We start from the raw sequence: 18,357 nt of genomic DNA on the forward strand, positions 1-18,357 counted from the left end.
TTTCTGACTCATTTCACTTAACATGATACTTTCCATGTAGTACCACTTGTATGTAAAGTTCATGACTTCATCTTTTCTAACAGCTACATAGTACTCCATTGTGTAAATGTACCAAAGTTTCTTTAACCAGTCTTCTGTTCTCAGGCACTCAGGTTTTTTCCAGATTCTGGCTATTGTAAAGAGTGCTGCAATGAACAAACAATTGCAGATGTCACTTCGACTATACTTTTTTGCCTCTCTGGATATATTCCCAGGAGTGGTATTGCTGGGTCAAATGGGAGATCAAATTCTAATTTTTTGAGAATCGTCCATACTGTTTTGCAAAAGGGTTGGACCAGTCGGCATTCCCACCAGCAGTGAAGGAGGGTCCCTTTCTACCTCCAGTGTTTCTTTAGAGATGTGTTGGAGAGCAACTTACTCTTTAAGAAAAACAACAGCTCAAAGATTGATGATGTTACTGTGTTAGGAAAAATTAACGAATTGTGTTTCTATTTTGTACCTTTTACTTTTTTCTGATGTGCTTATTATTTCTCTTTTCCTCTAGCTTTAGAAGAGTTACATACCATGGAAGTACTTGCGAAGGAATTACTTACAGAACCGAATCCGTGTATACAGGCCCTGAGCATTGTACCTTGGATGTATGTACACTAAGAGAGAGAGAATCTACTTGTCTTGGCAGTATTGATTCGTGTTGTGTCCTTGGTCAATGTGTGTGTCCAGCAAAGAACAGGTTTGATGTCTGAAAGTGTCCCAAGTGAGCATGTCTACTATCCAGGAAGGTCAAATGAGTAAGATTTGTCACTCAGCAAGCAATCACCAACACTGAAAGAATTAACAATATAGGATTCTTACTTAAGAGGAAAGCAATAAACAGAGCCAACCACAAAGAGCAAACACAGATTTCCGAATTAGTGGGTCACTGAAATAGTTGTTACCATTACCTATGTTCAGATTTTTTAAAGTGGAGAAACAAAAGAAGGAATGAAAACTCAAGTCAAAATAGAAGTCATTTAACAACAGAGTGGGGCTGATGGAAGATGTAAACACTGTAGATTTGTAGACTTGTGGATTTATAGAAAAAGGAACAAGGTTTTCAAAAATTAAATGGGGGAGGAGGGAAAAAAGCTTTTAAAAGTATAGCAGAAAAGAAACAAAACATCTAAAGCTTCAAAATTCCAACCCACAAATACATATCAGTGGAGTGCCCAAAGATTGGGCAGTGTACAGAAAAAAATACTTAATGTAATAGTGGCCTGAAAACATCACATCTCCTGAAAGCCATCAACCTCATAGGTGAGGTTTTCCAGAAACTCTGGGTAAAAATCTCTGCAAATGGAGCCATGCAAAGCATACACTAGCTCCTGCCAGGGTTCACAGTACTTTTATCTGTCAGCTATTACTACAGATACCCTGCGTTTAGACAAGTATGTCCTGGGGAAACAGTAACTGACAAGGATTTGAGAGTAGGGTGATGGATGAAGTACAGAGTTCCTTCTCTAAAGCCACACCTCACCACTTGGAGAGCAATGGCTACTGTAGTAGCAACAGTGCCAGTCCAGAACAGATTTTTCTGAATCGACAGTCCCACAAACATATTTGCTTGATGGAGTTTGGATGATTCAGATTACTTGCTAATGTTCTGCATCAACACAGATAGATCTGTCACTCAACTGTGTTGCAGTAGGCAAGCACATCTGGCAGAACTGGAGCTTTTACTTCACTCTTAAACTGTTCACGTAATGGGTTTGCCATACTAATCTATTATGTCTGGAGATAGGAGATAAATCTTCAGAAGCAGCTGACTTTGAGCATGTAACAGGGGTTGGATGGGTGGGAGACATAGTACAGATCAAACTTGGAAGTACTCTGCCATTGGTTTAACCTACTGTAAAGAGTACTGAGTCATTTATTCATTCAACAGATACCTGAAGGAAGTGGTCTAAGAGGTTAGTCAAGGTTTATTGGGGGGGGGTGAGACTTCATATAATAAAATAAAGATAATATAATAACTAAAATACATTGAGGATTTTTCATGTGACAAGCATTGCTTAACCCTTACAACAGCACTTTAAGGTATTCTCAGTACAATTTTAAAGATGTTAAGTATTGAATGATTGTGAATAAAATGAATGAAAATGAATAAATTTCCCAGTCACACAGTACATGGCAGAGCCAAGACTCATACCCAGGTCTTTTTGAACCTGGTATCTATGCTTCTTGCTGTAGAACACAGCATCTGCCTTCTTCACAGCTTTCTGTTCTTTCACATTATCCTGTTAGTTTTAGGATTCCATATATGTTAGTTTTAGGATTCCATATATGTCTTGAACTGACACTCGGCAGGACTCAGGGCTTCGTCTTGACTCTCTGCGTAGGGGTCACTTCTGGTAGGGTTCAGGAGACCGATTCGTGTGCAAGGCAAGCATTTTGCCTGCTGTACTATCTCTCAGGTTCCAACATTTTTGAATATTTTAATGTCATTATAAAAATGATTTCAGATTAGTTCATGGGTTTATACATTGAATAAATTTATCTTTGACACCTGCTAAGCATCATGTACTGTTTTAGGCGATGTAGCGGTGTGTTATTAGCAAAACTAAAGAATTATGCTCTAAAGCTTTCATTCTGACTCCAAGAGATGGGCAATAAATCAGATAAATAAATCAACCCAACATTGACTAGAAGTGGAGCAGGATGAGAAGGATTGGGAGTGCAAGAGGTCAGTGTTCAATATGGGGAAAGCCTTGAAAAAGTGAGAAAGCTGACACCTTGTGTTCTTTAGTCTGTCTTCTTGACTGGAAGCCTTTGAGGTTTTTTTTTTTTTTTCAGAAAAAAACGTAAAATGAATGGACCTCTCGAAAATTAGGCAAAGCACTTTGACAGGCTAGTCATGAGGAAAATGGGAAGATTGGGGGAACATCTTGATTGCTGCCCAGCGGTGTACACTCATTTTTAGTTCTCATGCCCACCAGGCGCTTGAAGCCTACTCTACATCCAACCTCAGGCACCAGGATGCTCTTTTCAGATCCCTATGGAGAAGTATAGAATAGAAGTGAATCCAGACTCCTGTTAAAATTGTAAAATTGCAGTGGTTTCCATCCTGTTCCCGTGGACACATTTTCATTTCATCTTTCTTTTAGTTCCCACTCTTAAGACTTTAAAAGCTAATTGCCTTTTAAACTGGTATCTTTTGCTTCCAAAGTAGTCTGTTTGCTTTGGTTTTTTCTTTCTAGGCAAGTTACCATTACTACACATAATTCTTTTATTTAATTTATCCTGACTGCATTTATCTTGATAAGCTAAAACATGAATGCACAAAAGTGAGCATTTTAATCAATATCCAAGTATATACAGTTTTAAATTGTGTTATTGTCGGAGAGCTCGGCAAGCTACCGAGAGTATTCGATATGCCAGACACAGTAACAACAAAGTCTCCAATGGAGACGTTACTGGGCCCGCTCGAGCAAATCGACGATCAACGGGAGGGCCTTTACCTTTACCTTTACCTTTATTGTTGAGGTATTGTGGTTCTGGCAGTATTTGGTGTCTATGATTTTGGTGTACAATATAATCAGTACCCCCTCTGCCACTGCCAAAGTACCAACAAAGTGTACACACTCCACCACTGTTAGTTCTATTGAGAATCATCCAGGAAGCAAAATACTAAAGATTAAATTTATATTCGGAATGAAAGGAATAGAAGAGGATCCAGAATGTCATTTCCCATCTCAATAACTGCTACTTCAGCACAATATCCTTTTAAATAAGGAAAATATGGAAACGATTTCAGCAATGTATTGTGTTTTGTATGGCCTTAGGTCTTAATCTAGTTGCCCACCTCAAGCCTCAGACAACAACTGCAACAATTAAATCTTTTAGTAGAGGTAAAAAAAAATTCACCGCTAATCCGGGCTCTGAAAATTTCTAAAGGATCTAACTGTTAAGGAAATGGAAATGGATCTTGACTGGAAATATGAATACTTTAACATGGAAGGATCCAGAGTCAGAGATATCTAACTTTGCTTCAAATTTGTGGGGATCCAGAGTCAGAGATATCTAACTTTGTTTCAAATTTGTGGGGTGACCATTTCTTCATCCTTTGTCTTGACACTGTCAATGGGAAGGTGCCCCTCTGTCCTTTTCATGTCCATTCTCACTGCTCTTCTATATAGTTAAGGTGCCATTTCACTTACACTTTCCTCTATAATCTGCATTCAAAGCTTAGAATTGTCCAAGCAAGCAATACTTGTTGGCCTTATTCTAGCATGGGCAGAATCACTGGGGGCGCTGTCCTATCAGTGGTGGTGCAGATGTCTCACAGCCTTTCCTCCTCGCGGAAACATTGGATCTTCTCAAGAAGGATGGAAAATGAGCCTTGTGTCCTCCTTATGAACTACTATCACCACACCCTACCGACATATCTGAAAAGCATAGCTGTATTTTTTACTATGACTTTCAAGTAGTACACATTTCTTCTGTGGGAGTACTTTCAGCACACCTGTACTGTGTTTCTCTTCAGTTTTGACTCTTAACAGTGTATATAGTACATGGATCCAATCTCTGTACTTTTTCTTCCAGCAGTATTTTTCCTTTATTTATTTATTTATTTTGAATACCCATCCCTCCACCAGTGACCATTTCCCACCACCATTGATCCCAGTCTCCCTCCTACTCCCCATCCCCTCCATCCCCCCCCCCCCCGCCTCTGTGGCAGGGCATTCCCCTCTGTTCTCTCTCTCCTTTCGGGTGTCGTGGTTTTCCAGCAGTATTTTTCAAGGACATATATTCGAGTGGTTTTGCCTTAGTCAATTCATACAACCAGTGTTCTGAATTAATTAGATGTGATATGCATCAAAATTTGTGTTTGTCCTGTTTTCTTTGTTTATGTATCCACTTGCCTCCCAGTTGAAATGTCATCTTCTGTTGTTTCGGTAATCTCCAGGATCAAGCTTCCATTGTAACTGTTGAGCAGTATGGATCACGTAACTCTTCTAGCGAATGCAACATCGAGTCTGCGTCATCGCCAGACTCACATTCATCTTCTCCACAACCCTCTGCTAGTTGGAACGGTAGGTACATTTGGGCATTGGAATAGAGACCATAAGAAGTGACTAGTGTCCTATATGGTGGTTTCAGGTTTGCAAAGGAAAGTTCTGTTAGGAATGATGTGAAATTACAGAAGTGGTCTGTAACTTTAGCTTGAGTTAAAAAAATTTATGATGATAGAAGAGCAATGAAGATGAATCTCAGCAGTCATTCAAGTGCTTCTGGAATGGCACTTTCCTCTCCCACTTAGGGTTAGTCTTCTAAATATTGGTGCTGGATATTAGTCGTAGGAGAAATAGATGGTCATCTTTTCATTTTCAGACCACCTTTGCTATGGCATAGTGGTCGTATTCCTAAGAATCCTCTTTAAAATAAGAACAACACTATATGAAAAGTTGTTAGAAAAAAAAGGGGAAAAGGCATAAGCTATCCAAAATTGATTTTATTATGTGAACTTCACTAGTAAAGACGTTTCATAAATTTAGTTGCATGGAAGACAGTTGATGGTAAAAGGTTCATAATGAAGATCATGAACTCTAGCTATTTGTTTCATAGATAACTTGTATTAGGAATTTCCATATGTTGACATAATGGTTTTTATAAATACTCTGGTGAACAGTCCTTCTATTATTGCTGTCAGTTTCTACACTTTGTTTTAAGAAAAATCATTTCAAATGAGTTGATTGGGAAGATGGAAAGGGGGGAAAAGTTCAAAAATCTATAATTGAGTTTTCTAATATGTCTAAAAACAATGTATAAATTTTCACTCAGTGAAATCATTAGAGTTATTGGATATATTGAATTATTCCAAATAGTATTATTGCAACTTATGTTTCTGATTGACAGAAAGAAAAATATCATGTTTCCACCACCGCAACACATAATAATCTACCACACTTCCCACCACCGTTACCACCAGTACTCTTGGGTGCTGGTTCTGTGTACTCACACTCTAGTTCTCTGGCACCATTGGTCTATGTTTCATCTGTGTGGTTCCCCTTCAGAATGTTATAACACAAAATCATGTACATCTAGCGTTTTTGGACTAGATTTATTAACAAAGTGTGTCTTAAGATTTAACCATGTTCCAGGCGTAATAGTTACTGCTTTTTCATTTGCTGAGTAGACAGCCTCTTATAAATATATTACAGAAATTTTCAAATATTACAGTAATTTTTCAAAATCAATTCATTTGTGACTGGACAAAGGTTGTTTCAGGTCTTTGGTGATTATAAGAATTTGTAAGAGATTTTTAGTTTGTGAGTATGATTTTTTAGTTCATTTGTGTAGATCTCCAGGAGTGGGACTTCTGGGTGATACCAGGAAGTTTGTTAAAAGGAAACTGACAAATTCTTTTTTAAAATGTCACAATTATATTGTATCGTTCAAATAATGGTCTCTGTTTTGCTTTGGGGGCTATTGTGGGAGTGTTACATTGAAGTCCCTCCATAAAGCACTTATTTTTTTTTTGCAATTGAACTTTTTTTTAAAATTATTTTTAGTGAAACACCATGAGGTACAGTTGTAGATTTACAATTTTTTGTGCTTGGGTTTCAATTATACAATGATCAAATACCCATCCCTCCACCAGGCCCATTTTCCACCACCATGGATAATATCCCTCCCACCCCCATCCTTTCCATCTCTCCCTGCCTCTGTGGCAGGGCAATCCCCTGTGTTCTCTCTCTCCTTTTGGGTGTTGTGGTCTGCAAAAGACGCATTGAGTGGCAAACATGTTCAGTCCATAGTCTACTTTCAACATGTATCTCCCCTCCTGAGAGGATCCTCCAAACACCCTTTATTTGGTGCTCCCTTCTCTATCTGAGCTGCCCTTTCCCCTAGAATGGCCGGCTGGCCTCTAAGCTATGGAGTAATCCTCCTGGTGTTGATCTCAGCTATTCTTGGGTATTAATCTCATATTTTGTTTCTTTATATTCCCCAGATGAATGCAGTCTTTCTATGTCTATTCCTCTCTTTCTGACTCATTTCGCTTATTAGCATGATACTTTCCATATTGTACCACTTGTATATAAATTTCATGACTTCATCTTTTCTAACAGCTACATAGTACTCCATTGTGTAGATGTACCAAAGTTTCTTTAACCAGTCATCTGTTCTTGGGCATTCAGGTTTCTTCCAGTTTCTGGCTATTGTAAAGAGTGCTGCAATGAACAAACAAGTGCAGATGTCACTTCGACTATACATTTTTGCCTCTCTGGGATATATTCCCAGGAGTGGTATTGCTGGGTCAAATGGGAGCTCAATTTCTAATTTTTTGAGAATCGTCCATACTGTTTTCCAGAAAGGCTGAACCAGTCGACATTCCCACCAGCAGTGAGTGTCCCTTTCTTGCCACATCCACGCCAGCATTGGTTGCTTTTGTTCTTTTGGATGTGGGCCAGTCTCTGAGGTGTGAGATGGTATCTCATTGAGGTTTTGATATGCATCTCCCTGATAATTAATGATGTAGAGCATTTTCTCATGTGCTTTTTTGCCATTCGGATTTCTTCTTTGAGAAAGTTTCTGTTCATTTCATTGCCCCATTTTTGGATGGGGTTGGATGTTTTCTTCTTGTGGAGTTCAACCAGTATTTTGTATATACTTGATATCAACCCCTTGTCAGATGTGTGTTCGGTGAATATCCTTTCCCATTCTGTAGACTGTCTTTGTATTTTGGCCACTGTTTCTTTTGAGGTGCAGAAGCTTCTTAGTTTAAGATAGTCCCATTTATCTATCTCTGTTTTCACTTGCTCGGCCAGTGGCGTGGCATCTTTGAAGATACTATTAGCTTCAATGTCATGGAGGGTTTTGCCATCTTTGTCTTCGACGTACCTTATGGTTTCTGGTCTGATGTTGAGGTTTTTAATCCATTTTGATCTTACTTTTGTACATGGTGTTAGGCAGAGTTCTGAGCCCACTTTTTTGCATGTAGCCGTCCAGTGATGCCAGCACAATTAGTTAAAGAGACTTTCCTTACTCCACTTCACATTACTTGCACCTTTATCAAAGATTAGATGATCATATGATTGAGGGGAGATGTCAGTGTATTCAACCCTGTTCCATTGGTCTGCAGTTCTGCCTTTGTTCCAGTACCATGCTGTTTTAATTATTACTGCTTTGTAGTACAGTTTGAAGTTAGGGAGGTTGATTCCTCCCATTTTCTTTTTCCCAAGAATTGCTTTAGCTATTCATGGGGGCTTATTGTTCCATATAAATTTCAGGAGTGTTTGCTCCATTTCTTTGAAGAATGTCATGGGTATCCTTATAGGGATTGCATTGAATTTATACAATGCTTTCGGTAATGTTGCCATTTTGACAATGTTAAGTCTCCCGACCCTTGAGCAGGGTATATCTTTCCATTTCCTCATTTCCTCTTTTATTTCCTGAAGTAGCGTTTTGTAGTTTTTTTGTACATGTCCTTTACTTCCTTAGTTAAGCTGATTCCTAGGTACTTGATTTTCTGGGGAACAATTGTGAACGGGATTGTTTTTTTCATGTAGCTTTCTTCTCTCTCACTGTTTGCGTATAGGAAAGCCATGGACTTTTGGGTGTTGATTTTATAGCCTGCAACTTTACTATACAAGTCTATTGTTTCTAGGAGTTTTTTGGTGGAGGTTATTGGGTTCTCTAAGTATAGTATCATCACTTAATCACTTAATCACTTAACTTTCCGTTAGTCGTCGATTTGCTCGAGCGGGCGCCAGTAACGTCTCCATTTGTCCCTGTCGGCTAGTGTAGCCCAATGGCATCTGTTCGCTCCAGGAACATGAAGGGCCTCAAACCGATCGTTCATGATCTTGACGAAGAAGTCTGACCATCTGGAAGGTGGGCGGCCACGCGGTCTTTTGACATCCCGTGGAATCCAGTCGGTAACAGCTCTAGTCCAGCGGTCATCTTTAAATCTCATTACGTGACCAGCCCATCTGATTTTCGACACCTTGGCATATGAGACAGCGTCCCTGATTCTTGATCGTCGACGGATGTCAGAACTCCGGATTCTCTCTCTCATTTGAGTGAAACGTGATATTCCAAGCATAGCTCTTTCTATTCTTCTTTGGGAGACCTGAATAGCGTTCTCATCCTGTTTGCGTAGGGCCCAGGTCTCTGAGGCATATGTTAATGCAGGAAGAACAGTGGAATCAAAGAGATGTGCCCGGAGCCGGAGGTTCTTTGTCCTCTTAACTATTTCTTCCACGTTCTTGAAGGCATTCCAAGCCGCTCTCTTCCTCCTGCGCAGCTCGGGTGCCCGGTCATTTGTCAAGTTGACTTCTTGACCTAGGTACACATAGCTGTTGCATTCGGAGATGGTCGTTCCATTGAGAGTGAATGGGGCATCAGGAACAAGGCTGTTTCTCATAAACATTGTCTTCGTAAGATTCAGCTGTAGTCCTACCTTTCCACACTCACGGTCAAAGTCGGGCAGCATTTGTGCCGCTTGGCTGATGTTTGGTGTTATTAAAACAATGTCATCAGCAAAGCGGAGGTGGTGTAGTTGCCGACCATCTATCTTCACTCCCATTCCTTCCCATTCCAGTCATCGCATGATGTTCTCGAGGGTGGCACTGAAGAGTTTTGGTGAAATGGTATCACCCTGCCGCATCCCTCTCTTGACATCAATGATCACTTCTTTGTAGAATGGTGAGATCCTGGTAGTGAATCCGCAGTACAGCTTGAATGCCCTGATTGGCTAGGGCTTCAATGACCGCTTCCGTCTCAACAGAATCAAAGGCCTTCTTTAAATCAATGAACGTTAAACAGAGCGGCATCTTGAACTCCCGAGAAACCTCAATGAGCTTGGTTATCGTGTGGATATGGTCGATGGTGCTGAATCCTTTGCGGAACCCGGCTTGCTCGCATGGTTGTCCTTCATCTAGTGTTCTGCCAATCCTATTTAGGATAACTCGAGTGAACAACTTATAGATGACAGACAATAGGCAGATCGGGCGATAGTTGCCAATGTCATGGATGTCTCCCTTCTTGAACAGTAGTACGGTCCTGCTGGTTTTCCATTGGGACGGAACCTTGCATTCAGACAGGTAGCGAGTGAAGACCCGAGCCAGTGTATTGATGAGTACTGACGGCCGGTTCTTCAGGTGTTCAGGTCTGACCTTGTCTGGGCTGGGTGCTGTTTGTTTCTTTACCGACTAAATGGCGTGTCGGATTTCAGAAGGGAGAATGTTGGGAACGACATATCCATCCTGTGGAATTTGGTATGTCGTCAAGTCGACATGGCTGTCGAAGAGATTTGAGTAGAAGTCATGGATAATCGTCTCCATTGCCGTTCTGGAGGATGTGATGGATCCATCAGGACGTCGGAGGGCAGTCATCTTGGTCTTATAGTTGGCGAAGGACAGGCGGGCGTTACAAATACTTTTCCCGGCTTCTGCCGCATCTACCAGTACTTCTGCTCTTCTCTCTTTGAGGTCTTCCTTGATCGCATCTCTGCACTGCTTTGCGAGCTCGGACGTTAGCTTGTGGTTGCCTGAGGCATGCGCCAAACCACGCTGGCGAATTAGCTCAAGAGTTTTCGAAGATAGGCGATTTTTTGTGGCTATCTGTCTCTTGGCATTCCTCGCACATTCATGGAGGTGCTGAACCAGTCGATCGTATTCCTTGTCAATGTTGTCAACAATGGCATCTTCCCATGTTGCCGCAATAGTACCAAAGAGTTCCCAGTTGGTGGTCATTCTGGGAGTTCTCTTTTTGAACTTTGCAGCCTTTTCTCCCCGCTCTGTGAAGTAGAATTTTGCACGAAGGAGACGGTGGTCCGATTCCATTCGAAATTTTGGGACAACAGCGACATCAGTCAGGCAAAACCGTCGATTGAATATTATGTGGTCTATTTTGTTGTGGAATCGTCCACCGGGACACTCCCCTGTCCATTGTTTAGATTCTGCCTTCTGGAACCTGAATGCCCTTAATATCATTTTCTTTCCTAATCGCTATTGCAAGTACTTCCAGTACTATATTGAACAGCAGTGGAGATAGTGGGCATCCTTGTCTTGTTCCTGATCTTAGAGGGAAGACTCTCAGTTTTTCCCCATTGAGGATGATGCTTGCTGTAGGCTTGTGGTAGATGGCTTTAACTATGTTGAGGAAAGTCCACTGTATACCCATTTTGGCTAGCATTTTCATCATAAAGGGGTGCTGGATCTTGTCAAATGCTTTCTCTGCATCTATTGATATGATAATATGATTTTTATCTTTTCTTTTGTTGATATGATGGATTATGTTGATTGATTTCCGAATGTTAAACCATCCTTGCATCCCTGGGATGAATCCTACTTGGTCATGGTGTATGATCTTTTTGATGAGTAGTTGGATTCTATTTGCTAGTAGTTTGTTGAGGATCTTTGCATCTGTGTTCATCAGGGATATCGGTCTGTAATTCTCTTTCTTTGTGGTATCTCTGTCTGCTTTTGGTATTAGTGTGATATTTGCTTCGTAGAAACTGTTCGGAAGTGTTTTTGATATTTCAATTTCATGGAAAAGTTTAAAAAGGATTGGGAGTAAGTCCTCTTTAAAGATTTGGAAGAATTCACTAGTGAATCCATCTGGGCCAGGACTTTTGTGCTTGGGGAGACTTTTTATTACCATTTCAATTTCCTTGATGGTGATAGGTCTGTTCAGGCATTCCAGGTCTTCTTGGTTCAGCCTTGGGAGTCTGTAGGAGTCAAGGAATTTATCCATTTCCTCGAGGTTTTGATGTTCCGTGGCATAAAGCTTCTCAAAGTACTCCCTGAGGATCCTTTGAATTTCTGTAGTTTCTGTTGTAATGACCCCCTTTTCATTTCTGATTCGGTTTATTAGGGTTGTCTCTATCCCTTTCTTTGTGAGTTTTGCTAGAGGCTTATCGATCTTGTTAATTTTCTCGAAGAACCAGCTCTTGGTTTCATTGATCTTTCGGATTGTTTTCTGGGTTTCCATCTTGTTAATCTCTGCTCTGAGTTTTATTATTTCTTTTCTCCTGTTCAGGTTGTGCTCCGTTTTTTGGTCCTTCTCCAAGCTCTTAAGCTGTGAGGTTAGGTTACTTATGTGTGCTCGCTCCTCCTTCCTGAGGAATGCTTGTAGAGCTATAAACTTTCCTCTTAACACAGATTTTGCTGTGTCCCATAAGTGTTGGTAACTCGTGTTCTCATTTTCATTTGTTTCTAGGAATCTCATAAAGCACTTATAGTACTCCTGTGGTGTCACACTCTAGATAATCTAGACTTTCAGGAACGGTTGATAACTAGATTATATGTATTTTTATCTGTGGCATGATACCAGATTTCCAGAAATAGAGACAATATAATGAAAAGACACTGAATTTGGATGAGTTTAGATGCATTGTAGCACTGTTCTCTCATTGTTCATCGATTTGCTCAAGCGGGCACCAGTAGCGGCTCCATTGTGAGACTTGTTAACTGTTCTGGGCGTATCGAGTATGCCACAGGGAGCTTGCCAGGCTCTGCTGTGCAGGCGGGATACTCTCGGTAGCTTGCCAGGCTCTCTGAGAGAGGGATGGAGGAATAGAACCTGGGTCGGCCACGTGCAAGGCAAACGCCTTTATTTTCAAGTAGGAGCAGGATTATAATAATGTTCAGAAATATCCTGGCACCTGGTCTATGTCCAATCCTTAACAAGGAATCCAACTGGTCTCTCCTGTACTTATGACTTAGAAAAGGAAATAAGCAAGCAATCTATCAGCTGGTGATAGTGTTGGGGCTTTGCTTTTTTCAATCATGAATTCCACTGTGCTTGCTTCACAGCTCTAACATGCTTCCAGAACTTTAGCTTTAATTTGGATCGCAACCGCCACTTGCTGCAGAGTACTATAGAGCCGTCCTATGAATATTCTGTGGTTGAAACAAAAGATGATCCATCTGGGGGAAAGTCGGTGCCCGTGGAAGAAGTAGAAGGTGGTGAAACTGAAGAGAAGCCTGTGGAGGAGGAGCCTATACTGAAGGAAGAGCAGCAGGTAAAGGAGGAGTCAGTGGCAGAGGCAGACAGAGCAGAGCCTGTGCAGAAGGTGAAGCCCGAGGAAGCCGCAGAGCTGGAAGCTGCAGAAGAGGCACGAGAAGAAGGTCCTGGGGAGGAGTCAAAGCTGGCCATGAAGGCAGAGCCCACAGAGGAGTCTACAGGAAAGGCCGGGCCTGCACAAGAGGTCGGGCCTGCTAAAGAAGGAGAAGTTGCGCCTGTGGAAGTGGAGAAAGCTTTGAAGATGGCCAAGGAGGCCTGTAAGGCAGCTGAGTTTGCAGAGAAAGCGGAAGTGGCAGAGGGAGTAGAGGAGAAGTTGGAGAATCCGAAGGAAGCTGAGCTGGCTCCAGAGATGATGGAGACCAAGCTGAAGACGCTGCCGTGTTTCAGTGTGACCACTGTCAGTCAGGTATCCTCAGGATTTGGGCTAACAGTCTGTGTTCCCTGCTGACTCCTCACTGTTCTCTCTTGTTCCCAGATTGCCTTGGCAGAAGGCATCCTGTAGATTGTTGGTTTTCAGATGCCTTGAGTATCCGGTGGCCCCAACAGAATTGAGTTTAGGGGTTCTCTAAGTCCCTTCACTTGCCCATTCTTCTCTAAATAGGAAACAGGAGGCACTTTAGGCTAGAAAGACTTGGAGTCGAATAGGAAGTGAAACTAATAAGGAAAGGCAGAATTTCAAAGAGCCCTGGGCCTTCCCATCCTTGTGGCGGAGGAGAGAGTTTTCCTGCCTCAACACCCTTCTAGTCCTACCAGCTCCATTTCCCTATGGAATTTGTTTTAAGTAAAGACAGACTTCATTGAGTGTTGGCTTGATGTAGCCTTCCATGGTCACCGGTCCCATCAGGACCCTGTGTCTCTCCTACCTCAAATTTGTGTCCGTAAAGACAGATTTCGACAACCATGTTCTCTGGTAGAAGGGATTGTTAAAGTCAGGAATGACAGCCCTGGCAATGAGTCTGAATGAACTAGCATCAGATGACTCTCTCCATTCCAATCAGAAAGGTTTCTCATGAGAAAAGAGGGCCACTCTCTTGGTGTGGCCACAGTAACATGACTGTGGCCCCTTCCATGTCCTAGTTTTTCCCTCTGAAAGTAGTCTTCTTGCCTTACTGAGAGTTCATCAGTTATGAAAACTCTTTGAAATACTTACAAGAGTTTTTCTATAACAACCCATATTGTTCTTATTTTGCTGAAAGGCTGTGGTTATCCTTTCACTGTAAAGAGCTTTTTCTTTTCCTTTGGGGTATTTTTGATCAAGCTTTAAATGTGTTCTGTTATTTATCTTCTATTATTCCACATGTAAGTGAGAGCATCCGGATTGATTCTTCTCCTTCTAACTTATTTTACTTAGCTTCACTTTCCCTGTTCCATCCATATTGTAGCTGAGAAGTATGGCACTGTGACCAGACCACTTCTTTATATGTTCATAACCAGCAGTAAGAGCAAATGATCCTCACAGTCCGTTTGTGATTTGACATTTCCCAGATTCGGCAGTCATTTCTTCCAGCATACTAGTGATGGGTGCGATCAGGATTGGGGTGAGGTGCCACTACCTGTCTCCAGTCTTTTCAAACCCTGTGTTCAAAGACTGGTTGGATTCAGAGAGTATCTCTGTTTGAACCATACTCTTTTGCTCCCCAGCCACTCGTGCCAGCCAGAGCATCGAGGGCTACTACCACGCTGGCAATAGAAGATGCCATGGGATTGCTGCAGGCTGACACCAAACATTCTCAGGAGACCCTTGAAGAAACAGTGAAGCAGCTGGAGACCATGCTGGAACCCGAGAGCCAGGTCAGAAAACAGTGCTAGGAAGAGGCAGGAGGGAGAGGAGTTGGGACCTTGACCATCTCCAAGGATTTGGCCAGTAAGGCCTGCTTGGCGGGACAGCCCTAGTGACTGGCACCAGGGCCTCGGGCCTTTGCCCTGTCTCTTTTGGCTGCAGCTGAAATGGACCCAGTTGTGGCTTCTTGTAAGACCTAGATGTGCCTTTTCATTGGGAAAGGTGTGACACTTGAATGACAGCTTTGGGGTTCTTGTGTCCTTCTAATGCAGCGCAGTACCTCAGTCCCCAGTAAGAGTCCAGGGTCCCAGACTTTGGAGACCAAGCACACTGGTAAACTGAAGCGGTCCCACTCAGATGCCTTCAAGGCCAAGCGTTTCCGTGCCTCGCCTCTGCCTGAGCTGGAAGAGCCACATGATCCCCTCATCCAGGTATGGAAACTATGATTGACTTTGTGCTGAAAGGGCACCTTATGGTCAGAAGTGGGGTTTCTCCTGTTCTCCCGAGGGGTCCTCTCAGTTGGCTGCGTTTCATTTGCCTGAGATGGCAACTCCCACCTCCCAGGCCCTGGATGGCAAGCACACATCCTCTTGAACACACTAAGGTTCAACAGATGTTGGTGAGACCAGGGGCCACAAATGTGTGCCAGTCACCAGGCGGCAATGCCAGAGAGGAGAGAGGAATATCCTCCTGGTCTGGAGGATGGGGTGGCCCAACTCCATCAGGCATTGAGGGACTCTTGTGAACATGGAGGCACTTGATCTCTTCCCATTCACATAGTGTGAGGACAGGAACAGTGCAGTCTGCTCTCAGGAGGCAGAACGAGGGGGTCCATCAGCAGTGGTGGTAGCATAGCTCTTCCTGACAACAGGCTTCACGTTGGAGCCCCAGTCCTAAGACCGATCCTTCAGTAGAAAGGCTCCCACAGCCACAGTGGGAACACAGCTTTGAGTCTGTCCTTCCTCCCCCTCCATGGCCCAGAAGGGGTGATGAAAGTGGGCTGGGTAGCTGCCAGGCGGCCTCAGCAGGCCACTCTCAGTGCAGGCAGGGGCAGCGGCAGGCCAAGAAGAGGGCTGGCAAAGAAGCACAGTGGGGACCTGGCCCTCCACCGGGCATTGGGAAAGCCGGGACCTGCTTATGCTGCCATTGAAGCCAAAGGCACTGGGGGAGATGACAGGAAGAAGCCCACTGTCCCCAGGCCCCTCCTGCCAGCACAGCACCTCATGGGCTGTCTTGGAAGCTGCTCTCTCATCAGCTGGCAGGCTCAACTTTGAGGCCTTGGTCACCATGCTGTGGGTCCAGCACCTGCAGCTCAGGAGTCTACCCTCTCCCCCCTTCCCAGCAGGTACAGCCCCCGAAGGAAGGAGCCCAGGATCCTCCAGGCCCCAGCACTGTCCAGGAGCCTACTGAAGTACCTGCAGATGAGGCACAGCTGTCATCCAGCGGGGATGAGCAGCGGATTCGGAGCAAGCCTTGAGAGAATGGGGAGCAGGCCATGAGGCCTGCCTGGTCAGGGGACCTCCAGCGTTCACAGTCCCCTGTTGCCGGGTGTGGGGAGGGTGGGTTCCTAGTTTGCTTTAACTTATAAATTCTTTTTCTTATTAGTTGAGCTGAGTATCAGTGACAGGAGATGCCACAGAGGCAGCCACCATTCCAGGGCATGCCTGGGCTCCCATCCTCACTGTCCCCAGTCCTAGCTGTCTGCCCCGTCAGCCTCGCATACTCTAGTCTACCCGCTGTGATGAGTGCCAGACTCGGCCCATTCTAAGCCATGTCTAACACCATGTGCCACCTGGTAAGACCTGCTGTGTCAGCAGTCTCCAGATTCCCATGGCAACTCCCTGGGACAGCCTCTGTGTTCCCTTCGCTGGGACACCCAGAGGGTGACACAATGCGAATGACTAGAAACTGAAAGAGGTCACCCAATACAGCTGGACTGTATCTCAGCATTCATAATAAACTTTGTTATCATTGCACCTCATTCTTCTTGGCTTGGGGACCCAGAGATGGGGGTGGCTCAGTCGACTGGCACCCAGTTGGTGAGGTTGGGCACCTCACCCGCTCTTGGATCCTTGTGCCCAGACATGGGGTTACACCTGAGCCCAGGGCCCCCCTTGAGTGGCTACTGGCTGCCCCCTTCCTGAATAGCAGCTGGCTGTTGGCTCCCTCCAGGACGCGAGGGCAGCTGGACCCCTGCGCCCACCCCCGCACCACCACCACTCGGCCTAAGCACTGAGCAGCCCGGGGAATGGTGCCGGTGGCACCTCCTCCCCTCCAGGGATGAACTTGCTGCTCCAGGGCCAGTCCCAGACAGAGACCTGAGTGGGGGAAAGTGACCTTTCCACTCAGCTCACAGAGTGCACCAGGTGCAGGGGTGAGTACTCGGGGCCCCACTGTTTGGGGTGTCCCTGGTGGGCCTGGCTGGCTTCCCCACTCGGGGGCTCCTGAGAATCCCTAACAGGAACTCTGCTCGCCCGCTCCGCCAGTGGTCACAGCTCGTGGCCAGGAGTTCTCTCCGGAGGGCTCCCACAGGAGGCACTTGCGGGGGGCAAGGGGCTGCTCCAGGTCAAAGCCCAGAACCAACACTGGCTGACCCCCAAACTGAGTGACATGACTTGGGGTGGGGGATCCCACTGGCCATCCAGGGCTAAGTTCCGTGGGGCCTGAGGCACCACTGCCCTGTGTTTGCCCTCCCGTGCTGCTAGGACCACCTGCTGGTTCCGCAGCCCTGGGTAGGATTGTCTGGGCTTGGCCTCCGCCAGGCCCCCATAAGATAACTTCTGCACCTTTTCCCCAGCTGACAGATGGTTGGCATCACTCTCCAGCGTGGGCAGCAGTGGGGGCTCTCGAGGTGGGTGCTAAGGGCTGCACAGCACGACAGTTCCGGCCACACTGTGCCAAGGAGACTGCCACAGCCCCGGTTCCCATTCGAGGTGCCTTGTCTGTCCTCTGCACATCAGATCATACTGCTCTGGGCACTCTGAGAACTTTATTCCCCAGGCAGTCTCCACTGGACCGGCCATGGAAGTGCTCAGAGGACTCTCTGCCTGTCACCTCCTGTCACCTCCTTCCGGCCTCCTGTTCTCATGCACATGTGTCACTCGGAGCCCATAAGCTTTGCGCTTGCCTTGGGTGTGGGGGACCAGCTTTCCTCTGCCCACAGTCCCAGGGCCGAGTGGGAGTGCCCACAGCAGCCCTCGTTCTTAGGCAGGGTCACTTCTTGGTGCTGGGCACTTGACTTAGACACGCCGGCTCCAGTTTTGATTTTCCTGACCTCATAGGGAACCTCTGCTAGGACAGATATGGCTGTCCCTTGCCCTCGCTGCCAGGCCCATAGCCCCTGTAGAAGCTGAGAGGCTGAAGCCCAGAAGGGCTGCTTTCTGCAAGAGCAGCCCCAGGCTCTGGCCCTCCTCCACTCGCACAGTTGCCAGCGGCCCCAGGCTTAGAGCAAGTTGCCAGATGTCTCCAGGCCCAGCCCGTCCTCATCACATCACTAACTCATAGTTGGGGGGAGGCGGTGGGAAATGGTGGCTCCTGGTCTATGGACTCTTGCCACGTGATCTGGGCAG

At 44.9% G+C, this 18,357-nt stretch overlaps 1 protein-coding gene and 1 long non-coding RNA gene across 2 annotated transcripts; both read left to right on the plus strand.

Annotated features, from left to right (window-relative positions):
* Positions 1 to 557: 557 nt before the first annotated feature.
* LOC130038298 (uncharacterized) lies at positions 558 to 12,857 on the plus strand. The gene is made up of 3 exons (XR_008794657.1): positions 558 to 638; positions 4,943 to 5,069; positions 12,798 to 12,857. It is a non-coding gene; the product is annotated as an uncharacterized LOC130038298 (long non-coding RNA).
* Positions 12,858 to 12,937: 80 nt separating this feature from the next.
* LOC130038427 (uncharacterized) lies at positions 12,938 to 16,307 on the plus strand. Its single transcript, XM_056130318.1, has 4 exons — positions 12,938 to 13,414; positions 14,650 to 14,799; positions 15,061 to 15,219; positions 16,134 to 16,307. The coding sequence occupies exons 1-4, from the start codon at positions 13,139 to 13,141 to the stop codon at positions 16,263 to 16,265; spliced, it is 717 nt and encodes a 238-aa protein (XP_055986293.1). The 5' UTR covers positions 12,938 to 13,138; the 3' UTR covers positions 16,266 to 16,307.
* Positions 16,308 to 18,357: the final 2,050 nt, after the last annotated feature.

The sequence above is a fragment of the Sorex fumeus genome, unplaced genomic scaffold (assembly GCF_029834395.1).
Source record: "Sorex fumeus unplaced genomic scaffold, SorFum_2.1 ptg000075l, whole genome shotgun sequence".
Lineage (NCBI taxonomy): Eukaryota > Metazoa > Chordata > Mammalia > Eulipotyphla > Soricidae > Sorex > Sorex fumeus.